General features: G+C 56.3%; 8 protein-coding genes across 8 annotated transcripts; 1 reads left to right on the top strand and 7 right to left on the bottom strand.

Annotated features, from left to right (window-relative positions):
- Positions 1 to 601: 601 nt before the first annotated feature.
- On the bottom strand, positions 602 to 1,540 carry PUNSTDRAFT_138412 (uncharacterized protein; the record flags this gene model as incomplete). Its single annotated transcript, XM_007388101.1, has 1 exon — positions 602 to 1,540. One exon carries the CDS (start codon positions 1,538 to 1,540, stop codon positions 602 to 604), a length of 939 nt encoding a protein of 312 aa, XP_007388163.1.
- Positions 1,541 to 2,185: 645 nt separating this feature from the next.
- PUNSTDRAFT_138411 (uncharacterized protein) lies at positions 2,186 to 3,487 on the bottom strand (the record flags this gene model as incomplete). Its single annotated transcript, XM_007388100.1, has 2 exons — positions 2,186 to 2,613; positions 2,656 to 3,487. The coding sequence occupies 2 exons, from the start codon at positions 3,485 to 3,487 to the stop codon at positions 2,186 to 2,188; spliced, it is 1,260 nt and encodes a 419-aa protein (XP_007388162.1).
- A 908-nt stretch (positions 3,488 to 4,395) lies between these two features.
- PUNSTDRAFT_55444 (uncharacterized protein) lies at positions 4,396 to 6,779 on the top strand. The gene is made up of 9 exons (XM_007388099.1): positions 4,396 to 4,727; positions 4,783 to 4,817; positions 4,863 to 4,922; positions 4,971 to 5,225; positions 5,284 to 5,355; positions 5,420 to 5,557; positions 5,610 to 5,983; positions 6,055 to 6,287; positions 6,349 to 6,779. Exons 1-9 carry the CDS (start codon positions 4,405 to 4,407, stop codon positions 6,695 to 6,697), a joined length of 1,839 nt encoding a protein of 612 aa, XP_007388161.1. The 5' UTR covers positions 4,396 to 4,404; the 3' UTR covers positions 6,698 to 6,779.
- A 662-nt stretch (positions 6,780 to 7,441) lies between these two features.
- PUNSTDRAFT_92710 (uncharacterized protein) lies at positions 7,442 to 9,290 on the bottom strand. Its single transcript, XM_007388098.1, has 4 exons — positions 8,375 to 9,290; positions 8,244 to 8,303; positions 7,744 to 8,177; positions 7,442 to 7,677 (listed from the first exon to the last, which is right to left on the bottom strand). The coding sequence occupies exons 1-4, from the start codon at positions 8,842 to 8,844 to the stop codon at positions 7,601 to 7,603; spliced, it is 1,041 nt and encodes a 346-aa protein (XP_007388160.1). The 5' UTR covers positions 8,845 to 9,290; the 3' UTR covers positions 7,442 to 7,600.
- Positions 9,291 to 9,962: 672 nt separating this feature from the next.
- Positions 9,963 to 11,414, bottom strand: PUNSTDRAFT_108116 (kinase-like protein; the record flags this gene model as incomplete). The annotated part of the gene is made up of 7 exons (XM_007388097.1): positions 11,383 to 11,414; positions 11,280 to 11,317; positions 10,966 to 11,215; positions 10,715 to 10,894; positions 10,570 to 10,638; positions 10,262 to 10,489; positions 9,963 to 10,181 (listed from the first exon to the last, which is right to left on the bottom strand). The coding sequence occupies exons 1-7, from the start codon at positions 11,389 to 11,391 to the stop codon at positions 9,963 to 9,965; spliced, it is 993 nt and encodes a 330-aa protein (XP_007388159.1). The 5' UTR covers positions 11,392 to 11,414.
- A 687-nt stretch (positions 11,415 to 12,101) lies between these two features.
- PUNSTDRAFT_55442 (uncharacterized protein) lies at positions 12,102 to 14,764 on the bottom strand. Its single transcript, XM_007388096.1, has 5 exons — positions 14,412 to 14,764; positions 14,289 to 14,356; positions 14,218 to 14,235; positions 13,514 to 14,169; positions 12,102 to 13,463 (listed from the first exon to the last, which is right to left on the bottom strand). The coding sequence occupies exons 1-5, from the start codon at positions 14,631 to 14,633 to the stop codon at positions 12,175 to 12,177; spliced, it is 2,253 nt and encodes a 750-aa protein (XP_007388158.1). The 5' UTR covers positions 14,634 to 14,764; the 3' UTR covers positions 12,102 to 12,174.
- A 185-nt stretch (positions 14,765 to 14,949) lies between these two features.
- Positions 14,950 to 15,770, bottom strand: PUNSTDRAFT_75909 (uncharacterized protein; the record flags this gene model as incomplete). Its single annotated transcript, XM_007388095.1, has 3 exons — positions 14,950 to 15,133; positions 15,194 to 15,270; positions 15,318 to 15,770. Coding segments are annotated over 3 exons (714 nt in total), but the record flags the coding sequence as incomplete, so codon positions are not given.
- Positions 15,771 to 17,177: 1,407 nt separating this feature from the next.
- Positions 17,178 to 17,675, bottom strand: PUNSTDRAFT_75950 (uncharacterized protein; the record flags this gene model as incomplete). The annotated part of the gene is made up of 1 exon (XM_007388094.1): positions 17,178 to 17,675. A coding segment is annotated over one exon (498 nt), but the record flags the coding sequence as incomplete, so codon positions are not given.
- Positions 17,676 to 20,742: the final 3,067 nt, after the last annotated feature.

Below are 20,742 nucleotides of genomic sequence, written 5' to 3'. Positions count from 1 at the left end.
GCCATGGATCTTCGGCGAGTGGGAGACCTTCACTCTTGAGAACCATAGAGAGCATGGCGTAGTGCTCGTAGGCGAAGTATCGGAAAAGCTTGGTGTGACCTCGGCGGAGTGAAGCGGGAGGAGCTAGAGTAGCAAGGATGACAATCACATCGTCGACATTGTTGTAGATGGCTCGCTGGAAATGCACGTCTGCTGTGATCTGGTTGGGCCCGTCGTATAGCTGTAACTGAAAGATGTCCCCAAGCTTGAAGTGTGCGTGCGGAAGCGGATGTTCTGTCATCCAAAACAGACAGGTCTCCTCGTTTGGAGGGATGCGAAGGGAATCGGTGTCGAAGATGTGGCCATCATAGGCAGGCGGCTCGAATTGACGCATAGTGTATTCAACGTGTTCGCTACCGCGAACCTGGACAGTGGTCACGGTCTCGCGTGTATACTTGATGGCGAGTGGCAGGGAGTGACGAACGTGATTCTCATCCTCCTGCACATAGGCAGGGTAAAGAGCGTTGACGACGTGGCGAGCAGCTGCGATGAGATATCCGAACATGGTGGTGCAGGTTGAACGAATAATTTTTCTGACTTTGCGCTTCCCTCAGCGCAGCTCTCACGCATGTCTTGTCTCGTGGGAAATTCCAAAGCTGAAGTCAGGCACGTGTGCAACAACATGTTTCTGCACCTTTTGCAAAAAGGGTGCGGGACAGCGGAGCCTGTGCCCGAATGAAAGAGAAAGCGCCTTCATGTCTTCGTACGGAGGGAGGATGCCGAGGAAGATGTGATCATCGAGGAACATGACCGATACGTCGACTTGTTCCGCGTGAGCGGCGGTGAGTACCATAAGCCAGCGGTGAAGGGGGTGACAACGGGGGTCGTAGACGGAGCGATCGGAGTGTTCTGCGACCCGCGTTTCGTGAAAGGTCAGGTCGTGTAGAATCAAAGGTGCTTTGATGAGAGATTGGGCCGCGCGGAGACCTGCTTCCACAGGCTGACAGACCGTTATGTCCTTCATGGTCAAGGAGCGGAGCGAGGGAACGCGACACAACAGGGCTTCGATGTCTTTGTACTCTTGAAATTCGCAGTTCTCGACCGTCAGCGATCGCAACGCCGAGTGTTCTCTTTGTGTTCGTGCAAACTCCAGCAGGCTATATCCGTGCCCATCGGAGAAATTGGAGATCGTGAGGTGCTTGAGGTTTGGGCATGCGCGCAATACGTCTGGTAGCACGTGGAAGTTCGTGTTTCCACGAGGCTCCGACACAGATATATGTAAAGCAGCCAGCCAGGTTCGCCCATTGACTACGAGGCTTTCAACACGTTCGCGACGGGCAGGGATCTCGGTGAGTTTCTTCTGAAAATAGTAGCAGGCGGTAGAAGAAGAGATGTAGGGAGCCCTAAAGAGGTTCCTCTCGCTGCGTGGCTTGGTAGCCTTGCAACTGAGACAGAGAGCGAGCAGCGTAGCTTGACTGGATTGATTGTCCGGGTACTCCGGTACGAAGTCGATAACGTGATCCATCATCTCCGGGGGAAGTCGAGGCGAGCGTCGCAACATGGTCTCAGTCCCGGAAGATGCGCAAGGACGAGAACAGTGGCGATTATCCGACCGGGCGTTGGCTTATTTGTACTCGTTTCGTGTGAGCACAATTTGGGAACTGTGCTCGAACAGCAAGGTCCGCTGGGGTGGCCCCCAAACCAAGCCACCGGTGTGCAGGTGTGGCCTAAAGCAACTGCAATTTTCACAGAGAGCCACATCGCGTCCACCACTAGCAGATCCACATCAGTGATGAGGGCATATAGCTGAAAATGATCGTGCTCACTTATGTTCTCGTATGGATGTGGAGAAGTTATCCCTGCCTCCGACGCAGCCCGAAGGAAGTTGCACTATGCGTGTCATCTCATTTGCATGTTCAACAAGCAGTCGAGCGCCCAAATGCTGCAGAGAAGATCCGGCTGGACATGCAACTCGATACGGCAGTGGCTGAAAGCGATTTATTTCGTACACTAATATTGAAAGCTTGAAATGATGCGCAGTCATCGCTGGCAAGGGCGGAGAGCAGATTCACAGTTACGTAAACCCGCGAACCCCGAAAAAGGGTCGCTGTCTCTGAATAACGTGCAGCCATGACGAGGAAAATGTGCGTATATAATATTCGTGACAGTATAACATGCATTGCCCAGTCAGAAGAACAAGACGAGATCATTGCCCAAACCTCTGAGATAACTTGGGCAACCGTCGTTGGACTTCTGTCACCAATTCTTCGTCGTCCTTCCTGATGCCGGAACGAACCACGCTGAGGGTCACGATGTTGCTTCCCCGGCGTACCACAACTTCCATCAGCTCCGGAAAGTGTTTGGAAGCCAGCACCCTGTCCACCGCAGTCCAGTTGAACCCGGGCCAAAGATCTCCGGTGTTAGTACCCGGTTCGTCGGGGACGCACAGCGTGATGCTTCGCAGCACTCGAGAGCTGAGATGAAGGATGACTTCACTCGCGCACTTCGCTCCTAAAGGACCTTGGAATGGAACATCGAACGGGAGCTCTTTCAAGGCGAGCGATAGTAGCGATCCTATACGAAGAGGTGACTTGAAATTGTCTGAAGAAGACAGACCGTAGGCGGCGCGCAGGGCTACGGTCAGAGAGCGTTAGATGATGAGAAGATGATACTCACAATAGCCCTGGAGCCTGCGGCTCACTGAGAGAGTGATATCCTCAGTATATCCGAAATATGCGAGGTCCTCAAGGAATTGACGGTCTTCGACAGAAATCACAGAGGCCGTGAGGCGGTGCGCACAAGGAGCGCTCGAAAGGATTATATGTCGGTCGAGGCAAGGGTGATTTGAGGGCGAGGGGTTGTGGTATATGAATGAAGTGATGCTGTCGGATAGATAAACGTCGTAGATGCCCATCTCCGCGCCGTTAAGCTTCATGGGCGCGAATCTGCTGCATGTGGCTACACGCACATCTGTCATGGTCAAAGAATGGAGCGAGGGCGCCGCACAGAACAAGGCCACGAGGTCATAGTAGTCCCCAAAGTCACAGTTCTGGACTATGAGCTCTTGAAGCGATGGGCACGGTTCACAATCTATTGGGTAGGGGAAGAGATCATAGCCACAGCTTTGTTTGATGGAGAAGTTGTGGATCGTGAGTCGTTGGATATTCCGGCAGGTCTTCATAACATGAGGCAAGTTGAGAGAGATTTTGCCGAATATATCATCGACGGTGCTTGTCGGCCATCGGCGCCCATCAATGGCCAGGTTCGTAAGACACCTAGAAAGTGTCGGAAAGGTGCCGAAGGTTCCTCCGAGCCAGGCGCAAACGGCAGGGGTGAAGACACAGGGGGCTCGATAGAGATTCTGCTGGCTGCGGGTCTTGAACGCCCTGCAGGTGAGACAAAGGGCGAGGAGCGTGACTTGACTTGACCTGTTGTCGAGGGACTCCGGAACGAGGTCGATGATGTAGTCCCACATCTCCTGGGGGAGACATGGTGTGTACATCGACATCGTGATGGTAAAAGAGAGGCAGGTGGAGATGGTATCGTCCCTTGGGCCTTAAATAAGTTTCCTTCCCCGTGTGGCACGCCATGCTGGATTGTTGATTGTTCCGTTCGCGCCACATCATTTTTTCAGTCCCGTCACTGCTTTACTTGACACCTGTTACCAATGGTATAGAATCACCTATGAGGGATACGCAATGAGATAGGCGCTCTCATAGTGCTTTCCCGAAAAAGTGTAATGCCAGTGGGACTGCTTCATGAGCTACCTGCACAAAGGACGTCCATAGCCAAGAATCGCGGCACCGACCATCGCCCCGCCAAATCCATCTTTTAGTCCGAGCTGGGGTGCCATCGGAAGTGCAGGATCCATCTCATTACTGAGCGCCCGTGGTCAAGAGGATTGGCAGCAATACATGGAAAGCAGGGACAAGATGGAGGGGGCGCACCGGAGCGGAGGCCACGAGTGGCGGTGCCAGTTCTTGGGCGGAGGAGGTCGCCTCGCTGGCTCCCTTGCTTCCGCTTTCGAGGGCGACGAGGGGGTCGAGCTCCTTCGTCGTTTTTTTCGTCCCGCCCTCCACTCCCTGTCATCATAGACATACTTTCCGTGGTTTTTAGGAGCACAGTGTTTAGATTCACAACCGGGATTACAATAGAGAGTAGAGTACAACACTCCCGAAGCACACTGAACACACTGAGAGAGATCCGACCGAGTAGGCCGGGGGCGAGCCGTCGCGCTCGCACCCGGCCTGCGCCCAAGCTGAGACGCTTCACCCACACCTCACGGTGGACCTCTCTGCGTGCTCTCTGCGCGAGACTGCAGGACCGCAATGCGCGTGAACCCGAGAGTAGGGTTCGTCCCTCGGACCATCTAGATCTGCCACTGTACGCGCTCAGTGGTATACCTGGGTCTAACCTGTCTACAATATGGGCAAGCTCGATGAATTGCTGCCTGCATCAGCCGGCTCAACGACTCGTCAAAGTGCTGTGCAACCGCACCGGAAGATCCTCGCTTGCCTGCTCGCGCTCTTGCTCTTGTTCTGGACAACAACTCGGGATTTGATCGCCGACACCCTCAAGTGCGTTCATGGTGGGCGTAGGACACCCGACAGGGGCGTCATATGGGTCTCCTGTGGCGACGGATTTCAATGTGCCAACATCTCTGTGCCTCTGGACTATCACAATGGGAGCGACCCAAGGACCATGTCAATAGCCGTGACGCAGCACCTTGCCACCGACTCGGAGAATAGGTGTGAATAGACTTGAAATGGCTCCAGGATTGACCCGTGCTAAGCAACGTCGTAGACAAGGCGCGATATTCATCAACCCCGGAGGTCCCGGTGCGTAGCCAGTCGCCGTCGGAGGCACACGCTGATGGATCACAGGCGGTTCCGGGACCTCCATGACCTACAGGCGTGGGCCATACTTCAACAAGATCCTCAAAGGTACGTGCCCAACAGACTTTCATGCGTCGATCGCTGACAGGACACTAGGTCAGTACGACATCATCGGATTCGACCCCAGGGGAATCAACCAAACGCGTCCCTACCTGTCCTGCTTCGAAACCAAGCTCGACGCGGATGTCTACTCCGCCGTATACGACAGGAACCTCAACCTTCCCATCAACCAGACGTTACTCGCGGATGCGAATGAGGATCTCTCCAAACAGGTCGCGCGATTCAGCGCTGCGACCGCATCTCTGGCGCAGAGGTGCGCGGAGAGGACGGGCGAGTACATCCCCTATCTCGGTACGCGCGTCCTGTATGTCTTGTCAAATGCTAGCTTTGTGACCGGTTCTGTCGCTAGGTACGGAGGCGGTCGTACGGGACATCGACTACCTATCGCGCATCATCGAGGGCGAGGAAAAACGCGTCAACTGTGAGCACATCCCAGTTCGGTCCCGCTTCTAACTCTCGTTAACACCGTTCCATCCCCCTCTCAGTCTGGGGCTTCTCTTACGGAACGGTTATCGGCCAATACCTCGTCAAGATTCTGCCACCCTCGCGTATCGGCCGCGTCATCATTGACGGCGTCGTGAACCCCGTCGTCTGGTCTGACTACCCTGCCCTGGCCTTCCATGGTGATTATCATAATACCTCATCCTATGGCTCCATGAGTGACCCCGCGTACAGAGGGCCTCGACGACGTAGACAACGTCTTCGCCTCCTTCGCACGCTCCTGCTCCGGTGCTGGCGATGCCTGCGCGCTCTCGCATCTCGCGCCCACCGAGATCGTCTCCGCCACGGACGCGCTCATCGACGACCTATATCTCAAGCCGCGCCCGGTATTCGGCCTCGGCCAGCCCGCGATCGCCACCGCCCAGAACGTGCGCGACATCGTCTTCCGATCCGTGTACAGCATCACGTCCTGGCCGGACCTCGCCGTGCACCTCAGCGAGGCGTTCCAGGGCAACTTCACCGGGCTCGTGAACGTGACCATGCCCAAGGTCGATCGTGAAGGTGGCAGTCAACCGGACGATTCCCGGTTCGTGACGTACCCCATCTGGGTGAGTTTCGATCCTTCTCCGTCCTCGCGCTCGCTCCCCAGTTTTCTGAAACGAAAGCCCGGATCGTATAGTGCGCGGATACCAAAGCGTACGACGAGCACCGCGCGGCGCCGTCTGACGCGGAAATCGTCGATCTCACTCTTGGCACGCTCGAGCGCTACTCGCGCCGCAACGGCGACGGCTTCTTCAAGCTCGCCTTCTGTCACCACTGGGACGCGGCCGGCGTCGCCCCGCGCCGGAGCCGGTACAACGGCACCTTCGACATGGAGGACGATACGCTCGACACGCCCATCCTGATTCTCTCGTACGCACACCTCACGCAACCTGCCCTTCCCAATCGCTGACGGGACAACGCAACTCACCAGGAACACCTACGATCCCGTCACCTCCCTCGCGAGCGCGCGGGCGGCAAACGCTCGGCTGGGCAACAACGCGCGACTGGTGCAGCAGGCCGACGGCTGGGGCCACTGCACGACCTCCCAGACCTCGTTCTGTACCGCACAGAAGGTCCGGGACTACTTCGTCAACGGCGTCCCGCCGTCCGATAATCACACGATCTGCCGAGTTGACCAGCGGCCGTTCGAGCCGTGGAATCAGTCTTTCGCGCTCCCAGTTGCCGGGGCTGACAACAGTGCAAGTACCGGTCCTGCTGCCGATTTGATGGAAGCATGGGCGGGGTTGGTGAGGGTGCAACAGGACGAGCAGAGATTGTAAAGAGAACAATTGGCGAATGTAACGTAACTGGAGCGCGTGCTGTACCTCCGAAACATTCTTTTGCATGGGGGTTCTTTGTCGCGAAAATTCCTATGATCCATGATGCTCCTTGGGGATGCGAGTCATGAATGCGTAACGATCTGCATGTCGCATCCATTTTTTATACAAGAAAGAATGGACCAGGGACAGCGGACCCGAGCCCCTTGGACGGGCACAAGAAAAAGAGAAGAATCCAGTTCCGTTGAGATGCTCGAGCGCGGCAGCGATCCTGGAAAAGAGGAGGAGGGTTGAAACGTCAGGAGAACGAATGGACATTGGCCGTAATATGCCCGGGGTGTACACAGAATCCCGGTCAGTACCAGCTGTAGGGACGAAAACGGTTACATGCATTGGTCACCTTCAACCGGGCACTGATCCTACGATGCGCTTCGATGTACCTGGGAAGAGACTAGCAGGGTTCTTCAGCAGAGTATTGACCGTGAACGTTGCCGACATAGGCGTCGATCAGATACGCCTTACGGCCACCAACGCATCACTCTCCAACTTGAACGTGACGCAGTGGTATCTCTCGAGGTTCCGCATACTGTCCTTTCCGTAGCGCGCCTGGATGCGGATGGCGAATTGTCGACATCCACTGGTCCCTAAACCGTCACAAACAGGCCGTGAGGATCAATCGAGCCCGAGTCGTTCATCTTCTGAGCGGAGATGAGCAGAGACGCGCAGCTGCCGGCCAAGGTTTTGAAACGCAGGGACTGGTACACTGCAACTCGTTGAGGATAACTTATCATAATGACGTTGTATGGATACACAGTTGAAGTTGGGTAGGGTAGCGCCAGATAATGACCCGTCCGTCGTGCGATGAAAGCTGTCGTGAAAAGTGGTCGTAGAAACATTCCATGCAATCTACCTCGAAGTCTTGATCGTGCAACCGCTCTCGTCCTGGCATACCGCCGTCCGTCCCAAGTTCTTCGCGATCGGTCCTGATGAGAAGGATAACACGGTCAGAGGCTGTATGAGGTAGTGGCAGTGAAAAGGTATATACGCACCGGTAGGGCCGCTGACGAAATGACACTCGTCGTCGCTCACGCAATACTGATCGTGCTCCAACCCGATCGGATACTGCTCGTCCCCCCACTTCCCGAGGAACTCCAACCAGCCCGCGCCCTCCCCCTCCAACTCCTGCCCGCCGATATCCACGCCTCCCGCGACGCTAAACGTCTGCGTGCTGTTATCGAACCAGAACCCGCGGTAGTTCTTCGCCACGTCCCAGAGGGGGCCAAAGTTGGTGTGGTCCGCGAGCGGGCCGATGACGGGGAGCGGGTAGAGCTGCGCCCCCGAGGTGGCGTAGTTCGCGTGCGAGCCGACGGCGATGAAGGTCTGCGCGCGGCCGGACGAGTTGTGGGCGACGAGGGCGGGGTAGGTGTATGCCGCGCCGCCGCTGTGCGCGGAGAGGTAGATGTCGGTCGGCGTGCCGTTGATGCTGTGGTGGACGATGGTTTTAGGAGGGAACGAAGCGGGGAGGGGCTAGGTGGGCGGGCGGACGTACAATCGGACCATAGAGTGCTCCCAGTCTCCGACGTGGTTGCCGAACGGGATGTCGAGGAACCTGAAAATCCCAATCCCCGCGTTTAGCAACGACGTTTCCTGAAACGGAAAGAGAGGGCGGGGGGTACGCACGCGGCGTGGTCGAACGCGTAGAAGTAAAAATAGAACGCGTCGAGGATGCCGCCCGGCTTCTCGACGGCGACGATCGTCGCCGGCGCCGGCGTATACCCGGTCTCGTCCGGGATGTTGGCCGCGTTCGTGAGCCAATCGTGCCCGCCGTCGTCCTCCACAAAGTCGTTGCTCGTCAGGAACACGGACGAGTTCAGCGTCGCCACGTTCTCGAGCGTGACGGGTGAGGGCGGGATGGCGTCAAAGTTGACCTGGGGGGTGACGTGCGTCACGAAGTCGGCGATGTCCGCGGGCCACCAGGATTCGCCCGAGTAGAGGTAGGAGAGCGGGGCGAAGGTGAGGACGTAGTCCGGGAGCGGCGTCACGTCGTGCTTGCTGGTGCTCGCGCTGGCGGGGAGGGCGGCGCCAGCGGCCAGCTGGCCGACTGATGCGGCGACGAGCACGAGCGTGCGGAGCATCAGCGCGGAGAGCATCGGCGCGGCGGGATGTCCGAGGGCGGTCGCGCGTCGAACCGTCGGCCGGGGTGGGTTGGGGAACCCTTATAAGCCCGGGTCGTCGAACTTCCTGGCTTCGGGCGGGCATGGCATCACGGACGCACTGTTCGAGGGAAGAAGGGTTCGCGGATAGCGTGGACGTGGACGGGCCTCGTGTGTCAGAGTGGACGGGTCTCATAGGACGCGGCGGTTTCGGAGCGGGGCGCTAAGACCACGGCAGGGATGCCACGGGCGGGGTGATGAACGTGTGTCAGATGAATTGCTCCGGGGCAGCAGGTAACCGGCGATGGGCCGGCGGAGGTGTAGAGGGAAGGTCATCTGGTGATACCATCCTAGACAGTCGTGGTGAGCCGAGTGGGCAATGGGAAAAGATGGTTAAATGGACGTCTTCTTGAGCGACGATGCCGCTTGGCACCATGTGCTTCAGCTGTATACGGATTTGTCACGGGCGTCTCCCCAGACGAATCTCTGTATGGATACATCGCAGCACCGTCGAGAATACTGAGTAGCAACACCAGAAGCGGAGTCCGGAGACGAAGTGATGAGCGTGAAACCATGGGCTGAGACCGAAACACGACCGTAAGCAGCGGCCATCGAGCAACTGCCTGATGATGTCATCTCAGTTCAGGCACATGACCCGCGGACTTCGAAAGGATAGAAGTTGTTGGCGGATTCGTGGAAGACGATGAGTGTCAATTTCATGTTGGAAATTGGTATACAAAGGCAACACTGCATAGGTGGGTCACGATGCGTCAACAACATACTGTACTTTTACGACCGTAAGTTCGTCCCGCGTCCCCGGGGCACCCGAACCGAACTTATTGTCCCCTGTCCCCCTGGCACTCCGAACCTCCGGGACACATTATATCTGACCGTGAGAGTCTCAAATCTGACCGTGTGATCAAGAAAATCTGACCTCGTAAGCACGTGTCCCCCGGGCAGGCTGCGGATGAACTTCCCACGGCCGCGAACTTGGGTCGTGTCCCCTGTCCCCCTCCGACCTGGCCGAACTTACGGTCGTAAAAGTACAGTACATACAAATAATCCAAGCTTCATCCTATAAGTACTTCATACTTCTTTCTCGTCGAGACTCAAGCTCACCAAGCTGACATGGTTCGCACAACCTCGTTCATTGTCGGCCTCGCCCCCGGATCGCGTACCCAGCACTTCTGCACCAAATCCCAAAGCGCACCGGGCATATCCCTAACGTACCCCGCCTGAACGGACGGCCGATCAGGCCTCTTGCCCTTGATCACCGCCAGGATCACCGCCGCGCTCCGCTTCGTCTCCCAAAACGGGCACTTGCCCGCCCAAAGCTTTGGGTCCATATAGATCAGAATCGAATAATCCAACGCTGAATCCGCGAGCGGGGATCCTGCGGTTTTTCGTGACTCACCTCCCAGCACAGGAGACCGAAAGAGTACACGTCCCCGGCGGGCGTCCAGACCTCGCCGCCTTCCCCGTCGGCGCTGGATGATGGTGCCATATACTCAGGCGGCTCCCATCGCGCGTTTTTAATGCCGCCCTCGCCGGCCAACTCCTCCATCGCCGCGTCGTCGAGCCACCTGCGCAGGCCGTAGTCGGCGATCTGCGCGCGTCCATCGTCGTGGACGAGCACGTTGGCCTGCCAGATCCAACGTTACTCGGTCAGAAAAAAAAAATGGAATTTTTTAAATGAGGACGCGAGGGGTCTTGGATGCTTACCCCGCGCAGATCGCCGTGGACGAGACCCTCGCTGTGTAGGTACTCCAAACCGCGTGCGACTTCGAGCAGCTGGAATAAATAACCCCACCGATCATATCAACGGAGCGCTCTCAGGGCGGGGGAAAGGTGCAGAGACACAACGCACAAGACGACTGATCTCGGTTGGATCGGGGTGGTCGCGCAAAAACGCGCGAACGTTGCCGTGCTTCTGCCAGGGCGTGACGATGCAGCACCCGGCCCCCAGCTCCTGCTGGCGCTGCTGCGTCAATCCCAGGAAAGGGAGCACGTGCGGGTGTCGCAGCAGGTTCCAGCGCACAAAATCGCCCTTCGACATGACGCATGCTCAGACCGCGCGAAATATAACGGAAACACGAGGGGGGGCGTGCCGGGACGTACGTAGTATCGCGGCGGCGGCGCGGCGACGGGGTAGGGAAAGATGCGAAGGCGCTTGAGCGCGACATGTTGAGCCCGAGTCGTGGGCTTCCGGTCCGTGCGCGACGTGGTTAGCGTGCCCTTGAAAACGTCTGAGGAGCTGCCGAGGCGGGTGGGTTCGGGGGCGCTGGACGGGGCGATGTCCGTGAAGAGGAGAGCAGCGGGCAAGCTTTGCGTCTCTTGGCATAACTGCGCGAGGAGGCGGGAGAAGCTCCTGAGGACGAGCTTTTGTCAGTTTCGAAGGTAGCGGCGCGATGGGTGAGGGTAGGAGCGCGTACGAATCAGCGGGATCCTCGTTGCGCCATTGTGAGGTGACCTGTCCCAGAGGACGTGTGGTCAGAGACGCCGCAGCGACGTTCCTTGAGACGAGTAAATACTCACTTCGTGCATGTTATCAATGAAGGTCTGTAAGTCCTTTTCTCGCAGCGATTCGAGGGCCTTCGCAAGCTGCCTCCCTAACGCTGCATTCTTCTCGCGCGCACGGAGCAGCAGTGAAGATGTAAAGGAGTCCATCGTCGCTCGTATCGAATGGCCGAAGATAGGGGCTACAAGCCGGCGTGGCGAGTGCGCAAATCTGACAGTACGGTGATCATGACCGCACCGGGTCTGCTCCTTTTATATTCAGGATCGTGGCCTTTCCAGCCACTCCGGCTGTCGATTACCAGCAATGCAGGAGGTCGAAGCTGTCGCGAGCTGAGACATGCGACAATAACTTCAATATGTGGCTACTGTGGTCGGTCACGGTGGCTACTTCGCCGCGTAGGCGCTCGTGGCGAGTGTGCAATCTCGATTTGCATTGCTTTCCTCCATCCACAGTCTCGCTTCTGCTTCGTCCCACGTTAAACATGGATTCGGCGGCATGCGCTCCCCACCCTGAACATCACCGCTGGGGACCCCGTCTCGTGGCAGAAGGCTCCGCTCGGGACATGCCAAAACCCATTTGGGAATTAGCCCAGAAATGCTTGAACTACCGCAGTCACAACAGACCACATGCGGCCGACATCGAAAAGACGTCGCAGGTGATGGTGGACATGCCCTAATCCTTCGCTGGGCGGTCGAAACCCCTTTATGTTTCCGTGGGTCGCTCGATTCCACTCGATGCTAGTATGAGTAACGCACGTATTCACGAGTACAGGCACGTGAAGACGAAATGGTAATCGGATTTCGTACGTATCATCCTCCGCCGGCTTGGGTCATCGCCTGTGAGGTCATCCGCGTCAAGTCCAGAAAAGCGTCCAACAACGCGGGGACAATGAAGGGGGAGGCAGACTCGGCAATCACGTCGCCCAAGCTGGACTCCGCCAGCAGTCGTCGCTCCCTCTCCTTCTGCAGCGCCGCTTCTGCTTCCAAGCGACGTACGCTTTCGAGCTGCAGTGCACGTTCCGCCGTCTCCATTCGCCAAAGGCTCTCTTTGGCATGTCCCGCCGACTCTTCAGCGTCCGTCCTCGCCGTCTCCTTCGCGCGAAGCTCGTCGTCAAAAGCAGCCTCCGCCTCGCGCAGCCTCCGCAGCAGGTCCTCGTTCTCCCGAGCCCGCTGCGCTAGCGCGTCTTTGACGTCTCGTAGGTGGTCCTGCAGGCTGTCAAAGGACCGAGAAACGAGGCCCGACCACCAACGCGGGGAACTCTGCTCGCCTGTCGGATTCTCCAGGGACGAATCGTCAGGTTGACCGGGAACCATTCGACGAGCCCGCTCGACGGCGCCTTCGAGGACGCGGACGAGAGCGTTGTTCTCATTCCCGAGCTCCTGCAGTGCCATTGCCATCTCACCCATGTCGTCGTCGAGTGCCTCTTGGGATTGTGCCGCCTGATCGAGTAAGTCCTGCGTTTCCGCATGCGCCCGCTTCTCCGCCTTCAAATCTTCTGCGACTTCCTGGGCGTGATCCTGATCCAGCTTCGTCTCCTGTCCGCGATCCGCGAGCTCTCCTTTCTCGTGCGCCTCCGTGTCGAGCACGGCGCACTCAGCCTCGAGGTCGGTACAGCGATCCTCGAGCGCGGCGAGTTGAGCCTGGAGGCGCATTAGCTCGGCACGAAGTGCGCCATCGCCGTCGCCACCACATTCCGAAGGTTCATCGCGATCCGGCGGCGCGGGGCTAGCGTCTAGAACCATACGATCCACCTCGTTCGAGGAGGCCCGCGATCCCTTCTCCGAAACAGGCTCCGCCATCGGCTCCTCCACGTATGTTGTCACATCTGGGTTCTCGATCGACGAGGCTGACGCTCCTTTGCCATCACCTTTCTCAACCGAGATAACGGGATGGGCGTTCAGCTGCGTCAGAAGTTGCTTCTGCTGGCGCCGCTTTTGCTTCTTTGTCAATGGAGGAACCATGGCGAAATCCCTGGTTCCGTCGGATGGATCTGCCCGGGGAGGGTCATCGGTAAAGATCCGGCGCCGCTTCGTCGGGCGTCCGGATGGGTCGGAATCGTCCGGAGAACGCGTAGTCACATGATGACTACCAGGGATAACTGCAAAAGCGGTATGAACTTAAGTAGACTGAAGCGGGAGAAAAACTCACGAGCGTCGTGAGCTCTAGTGCCGTTTGGCTCGCCATTAACAGAAGCCGGGATTGCCTGCGCTTGGGGCCGTCCAACGCATGAGGCATGTCGCGGAGGGACGTGATGGAATATGTTGACGAGATCTCCCGTCGCGATGTCGGGTAAAGGGCTATCACTCCTCGGCATCGGTTTCGGTGGTAATGGATGGACTGAAGGTACGGGCTCGCTCCGGTGCCCTTTGACATTGCCCTTGTTCGGTAGGATTGAGTTAGCTCCTGTTGCGACTTTGCTAGACGAGAGTGTCGCGAGGGGCGTATACCGTGTGGTAAATGTTGGAGTTTCGTCCTCTACGATGATGGGTCGTTCTCTGAGCGTTCCTAGGGGTTCACGATATTCCGACTCTGCAACCGTTGCTGCCGTTGAAGGTGCTGTAGGGAGGCTCGTGCGTTCCGCAGAGAACGCCGATTTCGTGGGCGTTGGGGCTTGGATTTCGACCTTAGAACGACTAGTGGTGGGCGAACGCGTGGTGATGGTATAAGTGACAGCTGGCGGCGCAATCTCCATCATTTCTGTCAGACCTGTGAGGTCGACGCGGTAAGGGAGGCGGGAATTGATCGTTTGGCCATGAGTGCCGAACGCGCTTTCAGGCATCTCCACCTTGCCGCTGACCACTAGGCTGTAACGTGTTGGTGGCATAATGAACGAAATACAAACGAGGACGTACCGATAAGCGATAGTCACTCTGGAGATGAACGGTTTTTAGCCGTTCTTGCCCGAACCGTGAGATGGACGTACATGCACAGATCAACCATCACGTCCTGTTTGGCCTCGACGATCTTGAAACAGATATTGTCCGCCGTTTGCTGGAGTCATGGCATCAATAAGTTTTTACTCGCGGACAGCGCGAGCATCACTAACTTTGCTATACGCCCAAGAACATGTGATGAACCCGATTTCGTCGCGCAACCCAAACGCGATCGACTTCGCCTTGGGAAGTGGGATCCCTCCCAGTGCCCGAAAGTCTGAGCGCAATGCTTGATGCAAGTTTCTCTGCTTGCCGTCCTTGTGCAGCGCCGTGAGCACCTGCGCCCGAGGAGGCGCGTACGCGATGGCTACCACCAGCTTGATGCTGCCCTTCATCAGAGATGGTATCGTTCCTCTTCGCGTCGACGCTGCGCAGACTAGACGTAGAGATGGTGAACAATCAAGGTCGTATCAGACGAGCTGTGGACGATGGAGTCCCTTCTGAACCGTAAGAGCCAGGGCCTGATGGACATCACGGACATCGTGGCAATGTTCGCAGCCGATGTGCGTTCACGCTGGCGCCGTTAAATGAGTTTAGGGCAGGTCAGTTCTTGCGGCGCTCAAGCATACACACCAACGTTTTCATGGACCGTATACATATACCTAAAACTATCAGATAGACAAGGACGAAAACGAAAACCACGAGAACTGCTCATATCCCAAGATGTATGTACGGAGCCCATCGGCTCGGATCCGGATGAATCTCGCGCAGCTCTTGGACCGCTCCATCAAGCGCATATGCGATATCGTCCGGATCAATATACTCCGAGTCTCCACTGAATATGTCACGATATACCGACTTGGCGATCTGTGGTCCGTCGATATCCTCCATGGACCTGCGTGTACACGGAGTAAGCGTGGTATTCTATTCGTTGCCAAGTCGAGCGACCGCTCACCAGAGTGTAGCAATTACACTTTTGAAGCCGGCGAACAACAACGTTGCTGCGAGATGAATCGTCTGGTCGGGTTGTTCCTGAGCAGGGTCAGACTTCGATTCGAGCCGATGAGTCTGTCACTCACCTCATCCCCCTTTGCAGTCTCGCAGGCGCTCAGGAAACCTAAGAACGCGTTCGGGAGCGGCTCCGGCACCAGCCTTTCAATCGTCAACATCTCATCGCGCATCACGAAACCGCTCTTCAGGGGATCATCCGAATTCTGTTGGCCATGACACGCAAGGTGTAGGATAGTTGCTTTGGGTAACTTATCGAGTAGTCCCTTCGCACTCATTCCGCCACCATCCCCGACCAAGGCATCGTCTTCCGGCAGAAGAGGTATGAGACTCTCTTTCGGAAGTGCGTCTCGGATATAGCTGACTTCGTCACGTGTTGATAGAAGGTCTTTGCACTGGGATGCATCCGAACGCGGTACTGCGGCTACGAGCGCACGCATTTCCTGCTTCTTCGGCATGGCCGCTTCTCTGGCAGAAATGAGGACTCCGAGAGTGGGTGTATATGATGAGACCACATAGTCGGAGCACCTCGCTCCGTCAGCGCCAGCAGCATGAATGGGAAGGCACGAGAAATTCCCGGTGGGGCACCACCATACGCGGGGCCGCCTTCGGCCGGTAGCCGGCTAGAATATTATACGGTCAGCATTGCCTTCAACGTGATGGAGCATGATTATTACCCTGAGTCCTATGGCCGTCAGGACCGGGATGACTACCTTTTCCCACAAGCTCCGCAGAATATCGACGATGTTCACGCGAACTGGTACTGGACGCTGGGAAGCTACTTTCGAGATCTTCAGACGATCTCTCAAGATCGACCTCACATCTTCTACCGCTACACGCCACGTGAAACTTGACTCCACGAGCCAGGAATCTTCGACTTTTCTGAGGGGGATGCTGATGGGACTACCGGGCGATCGTATGACCACAGCATAGCATCCAAGCGAGCTTGATATCAGAACGATCACAGGTCCTTTGTATGCGGCCCTTGCCAGCGCGGCGTATTCATCCGGCAGGAGAAAACGCTCAAGGCCCGACATACCACGAATCTCCTCTAGAAGCGAGTTGAACTCTTCGCACTGCCGCCTTCGCTGTGCGCTCTCTGCTTCTGCGGCTCGTCTACCCAGTGCGTCGTCGGTATGAGAACTGTTCTCTGCTCGTTCCAGTTGTCTAGCTAGTGAGGATAGTCGGTCACGCAATCCCTCTGGAACTGGGTCGAAAGGAGATCGCAACCGCGAGAGATGCGTCCAAAACACCGCACGGCCTTGCTCAATAATCTCTATCGCTGTCTCTGGAAGAGACATCTTGAGTGCGTAGCATGCACCATGAAGAGCTACACTCTGAGCTGATCGCAAAGACTGCAAGCGGGATCGAAAGTGGAGACCCAGGAACGCAGTGCGTGGCAGCAGGCTGATGGTCTGTCGATATATGGCAAGGAGCTGGGTGGGTACCGGATGTTCGGAGGCAATTATGTCACCATGTTGCGCGCGGATGGTATCCAGAATGGCGATAGATTCTTTGAGTCGAGATCGCACATCAATATGGTTATTCTCCAATGCATCCTGAACATAACTCAAGGCAAGGCAAAGATCCTGGTAGCGTGTTCCTCGTTCGATGTGCAACATCGCGGCAGTGATGATCCCTTGATAGCGCTCACGCTGGCTACGTTGAGTTATGTTTGAAGCATCCTTCATCATTTCCATTGCTCGGTCCATCTCGCTCGGATCTCTCGATCCACGATATTTGATCAGATGGCAGGTGGTGATAATACGAAGACAGTCTTGGGCGGCGGATGTTTGTGAGAGCTCGTATCTCCATGATACTAGTTCATGGACGGCTCTTTCGATGTCCAAGGCATCGCTGTTGTGTTGTCCACGCAGCAAGAGCGCCTTCGCTAGTCGGCGCGCGGTGTCGAATTTATCGATGTGACCGTCCGGCAAAACTTCCAGCAGTTCCTGTGATAGTACCACAGCCTCTTCCAGATCCTCCAGACGGTGATGGATTTCGTATCGAAGGCATAGGTGAGATATTGTGTTCAAGACAACACTGCTGTAACTGGCATGTGATGGTGATATGGCTGCGATGGCACGGTGATCCCATTCGAGTGCCTCCACGAGATCTGAAGCATCTCCGACCTCTGAGAAGCGCGCTGACAATGAATCTGCTAACTCTTGAGCTGTGATAAACCACCTCATATCTGAGTAAGGTAAGACGCCTGCCGCCTGACGGTTCAGCTCAAGGGCTTCCTCAAGGTGGCCTAAGTCACCGTCCCAAAGGAAGAGCAGACGCAGAGAGATGGCGAGATGTACAGACCGAGCTACTTGATCCATCGAACCGGAAAGAGAACGCATGAAGGTAACCCTCAGAAGTTGGACGGCCTCTTCAATGTCATCCCCCCCTGATAGAGTGATTTGATGGCGTAAAATGAGCATACCACCTAATGCTTCCCTGAGTATATCTCCGATGTTGCTGTTTGTGGACGCAGCTTTGAGAGCATCTCGTCCAATATCTATCGCTCGATTGATATCATCAATGTTACCAGAGTTGTAGCACCTTAAGCGCAGTGAGTCCATCATTTGACGGACAACAACACTCCGCTCAATGTGGGTAATTGGGCAGAGCTCGAATGCTTCCGCAGATGCTGAGACGGATTGTTCTAGATCTTCAGGATTTCTGGTGGCCTGATACCTAAGGAGCAGAGTGTAGCCCAAGTAGCGCAGGTACTTGTGCCTATCATTTTCTTGCGATGGGAGAACCATGGACACCGCCGATCGCTGTAGATCCAGAGCCTCCTCTAAATAGACCTGATTGCCAGCATCACGAAACCGCATCAGGGTTATCCACCCAAGGAGGCCGATGATGTTTGTTCTCAACGGATTATCCGGGGTAGACACGAGGGCAGCATGTCGACAAACAGATATTGCAACCTCCCTGGATTCAGGGTTTAATGTGCGGGAAGACTGTGAATCGAGAATATTTGCGTAGAACATAAGAACCGTGGGGCATGCAACGTCCTCTGCAAGACACTGAGCCAGGGCGTCCTGAACATTCTTTATAGCGGAGCTCAAATCATCGTCATCGTTGGTGTACCGGAATTTATCTTGAAGGACACCGGCTAGCTGGGCGAGAACGTGGAACCTTCTACAGCGAAAATGCACCATGTCTGGAATAGGATCGCCTTGACATTGATCATGAACGGAGCAGCCCTGCTGTGTAGCACATTGCGTGGCAATGGTCTGATAAATCTCGATTGATCGATTTGCTGCTTCCAGGTCGCTGCTTTGACGGAAACGTTCGTGAAGCTGGAAAGCTTCTGCAAAGGGACCCGTGGGTTCTGGAGGAGGATCTGTCGTGATAGCGCTAATTAGTGAATGTACACTCTCGAATGGAGGTGGTGCTACCTGTAGCACACTCGCATGCGCGCGAGGTAATCAGTCTCGACAGATTGACCGGTGTTTGCAGAGGTAATTCTTGCAACATCGGTTCTCCCGAGGCCACTACGCGCATACAGGGTTAAGAAGTTCAGGAGGACAGCACGAGAGGACGAATAGCCTCACATTGCTGCGGGAGACACTGTTCTTCACCTTCCACCATCGTGGATGTTCAGAGTGGGACTTGCGTGTTCTTTTAAACTGTTACGCCGTTCCGCTAATAGTTCGATTCCATCAATGATCAGACAAGATTGAATTGCGCCAGCGTTGTTTGATGAAAACTCATCGCCTCAAGTATCATCCTCGTCCACCGACTCGGAGAGACACTTTCCAGCTTTTCCGAAGTCAGAAACAGCGCCTTCCCCTTCCGCCGGGCTACACATTTGCACCGGCGCCCGCATCTTGCATGCCCTCGTCTGCCAGCGCATCTTCCGCCTACAACCGGCGCGAGCGCTCTACTGATATATCTTGATATTCTTCGCGCACTATTTCGTCACGGTCTTGGTGCTCAGTCCGCCACAGTCTAGAGACCACCTCTTGCTAGCGTGTCTCTACATGGACGACACTTGGTACCTGCTACTCCCCCGGGCTCGGTAAGCAATTCCATCCTCACCAAATTCGGGCCTGTCCCCCATCTATGGTCGTTTGCGGGAAACAAGTCTCCTTCGACGCGACTCGCAAGAACGTAGATCCGCGGTAGAGGAGAAGTCCCCGCTATAGCAAGGTTTTACTCCAATCCACCTTTGGATGAAGCTCAAAGGCAATATTTGAATTGAATAGTGATCGGTAGAACGAAGACGGGGCGGCAGGGGCGGTGCGCGGACGGGTCATTGCGAAACCGGGACACAGATGCTTCAAGGAGTAAGGTTTCTGGTAGCTTTCCCTCGCGATTGGGCGGCAGCGCATGCTTGAACACGGCGGCGGCATGAGCGCGCTAAAGAGAAAGCTCAGGGCTCTCGGATACGTCAAAGAGTCGAAAGTGATGTAAGCGAGGGGAGCTTCGGTATAGGCAACAGTTTAGATCATCCATTGTCGACCATGGCAGTAGCGGTCAAAGTGCAACCATCTCCTTCTCCGGTTTCATAAATCGCCAAAAAGCGGTCGTTCGATGATAGAGCACCAGCGCCAACGCCATCATCAGCTTTCATCGCCTTCTCAAGTTCTCTTCGAAGGCTGAAGAAATGTCCCCGGCATCGCCAGAACCAAAAACGGCGCTTTACATTCATTCGCCGAGCCTCCTCCACCGCCCACATCTCACGCTCGACCCTCAGCGCATCTTCCACTTCTACCCAACGTCCACGCACTTTTGATATCTCAGTTTCCTTCGCGGACCGCTCCGGTACCGCCTCATCCTTTGCACGTCGCCGCTCGGCAAACATCTCCCGCTAACATGCCTCTGCGTGTACCTCTATCGGGCCGAGCCGCTTGACCAGCGGTGCTGCTCTCGCTAGATTGGGCGCTCTCCTACTTCGGCGTCGGCTCCTTCGAATCAGCCACCAGCGATGGCTCTATCGAGTTGACTGGTGATGACTTTTTGATCGAATCCGCGCCTGCTCATCTGACGGCGTCTCAGAAGCAGCATCAGGATCTGTTGCCGGCAGCGCCTCCCGCACGCGCCCGATCTCGTTCACGATGACGATAGCGACGGAACAGTTGTGCTCGATGCTTGCCCGAGCGCGGCCGTGCGCTCGCTCGTCCGCGCGTGAGCCGCACGTTCGCACTCAAGTTCCCGGTGAAAGTGCCCCGAGCGCGCCTGCTGCTCCTCAACCTGGTCTCGGGCGCGTGTCTTGTTCTCGGCTGGCCCGGAATCGACCATGTCCGGTCCCAGTCGTCGCTGTTGCGCCGCGTCCGGATCCGAGTCGGCTGCGCTCTTCCGGTGGACGACCTTCGAACAGTTTTTCGCGCTATGTCGGCAGCTGTAAGGGATCAAAATCTTCGGACCGTCAAGGATGCTTTGGGCTGCAGTACAGGGCGAAGCCGCTTAACGTGCGCTCAAGAGCGCCCGAGTTGCTGAGGATGCAGAGAGCGTCAAATGTGCCATTAGGGGGGGGGGGGGGGGGGGGGGGGT

The sequence above is a fragment of the Punctularia strigosozonata genome (genome assembly GCF_000264995.1).
Source record: "Punctularia strigosozonata HHB-11173 SS5 unplaced genomic scaffold PUNSTscaffold_16, whole genome shotgun sequence".
NCBI lineage: Eukaryota > Fungi > Basidiomycota > Agaricomycetes > Corticiales > Punctulariaceae > Punctularia > Punctularia strigosozonata.
This window is presented reverse-complemented; position numbering and strand designations above follow the sequence as displayed.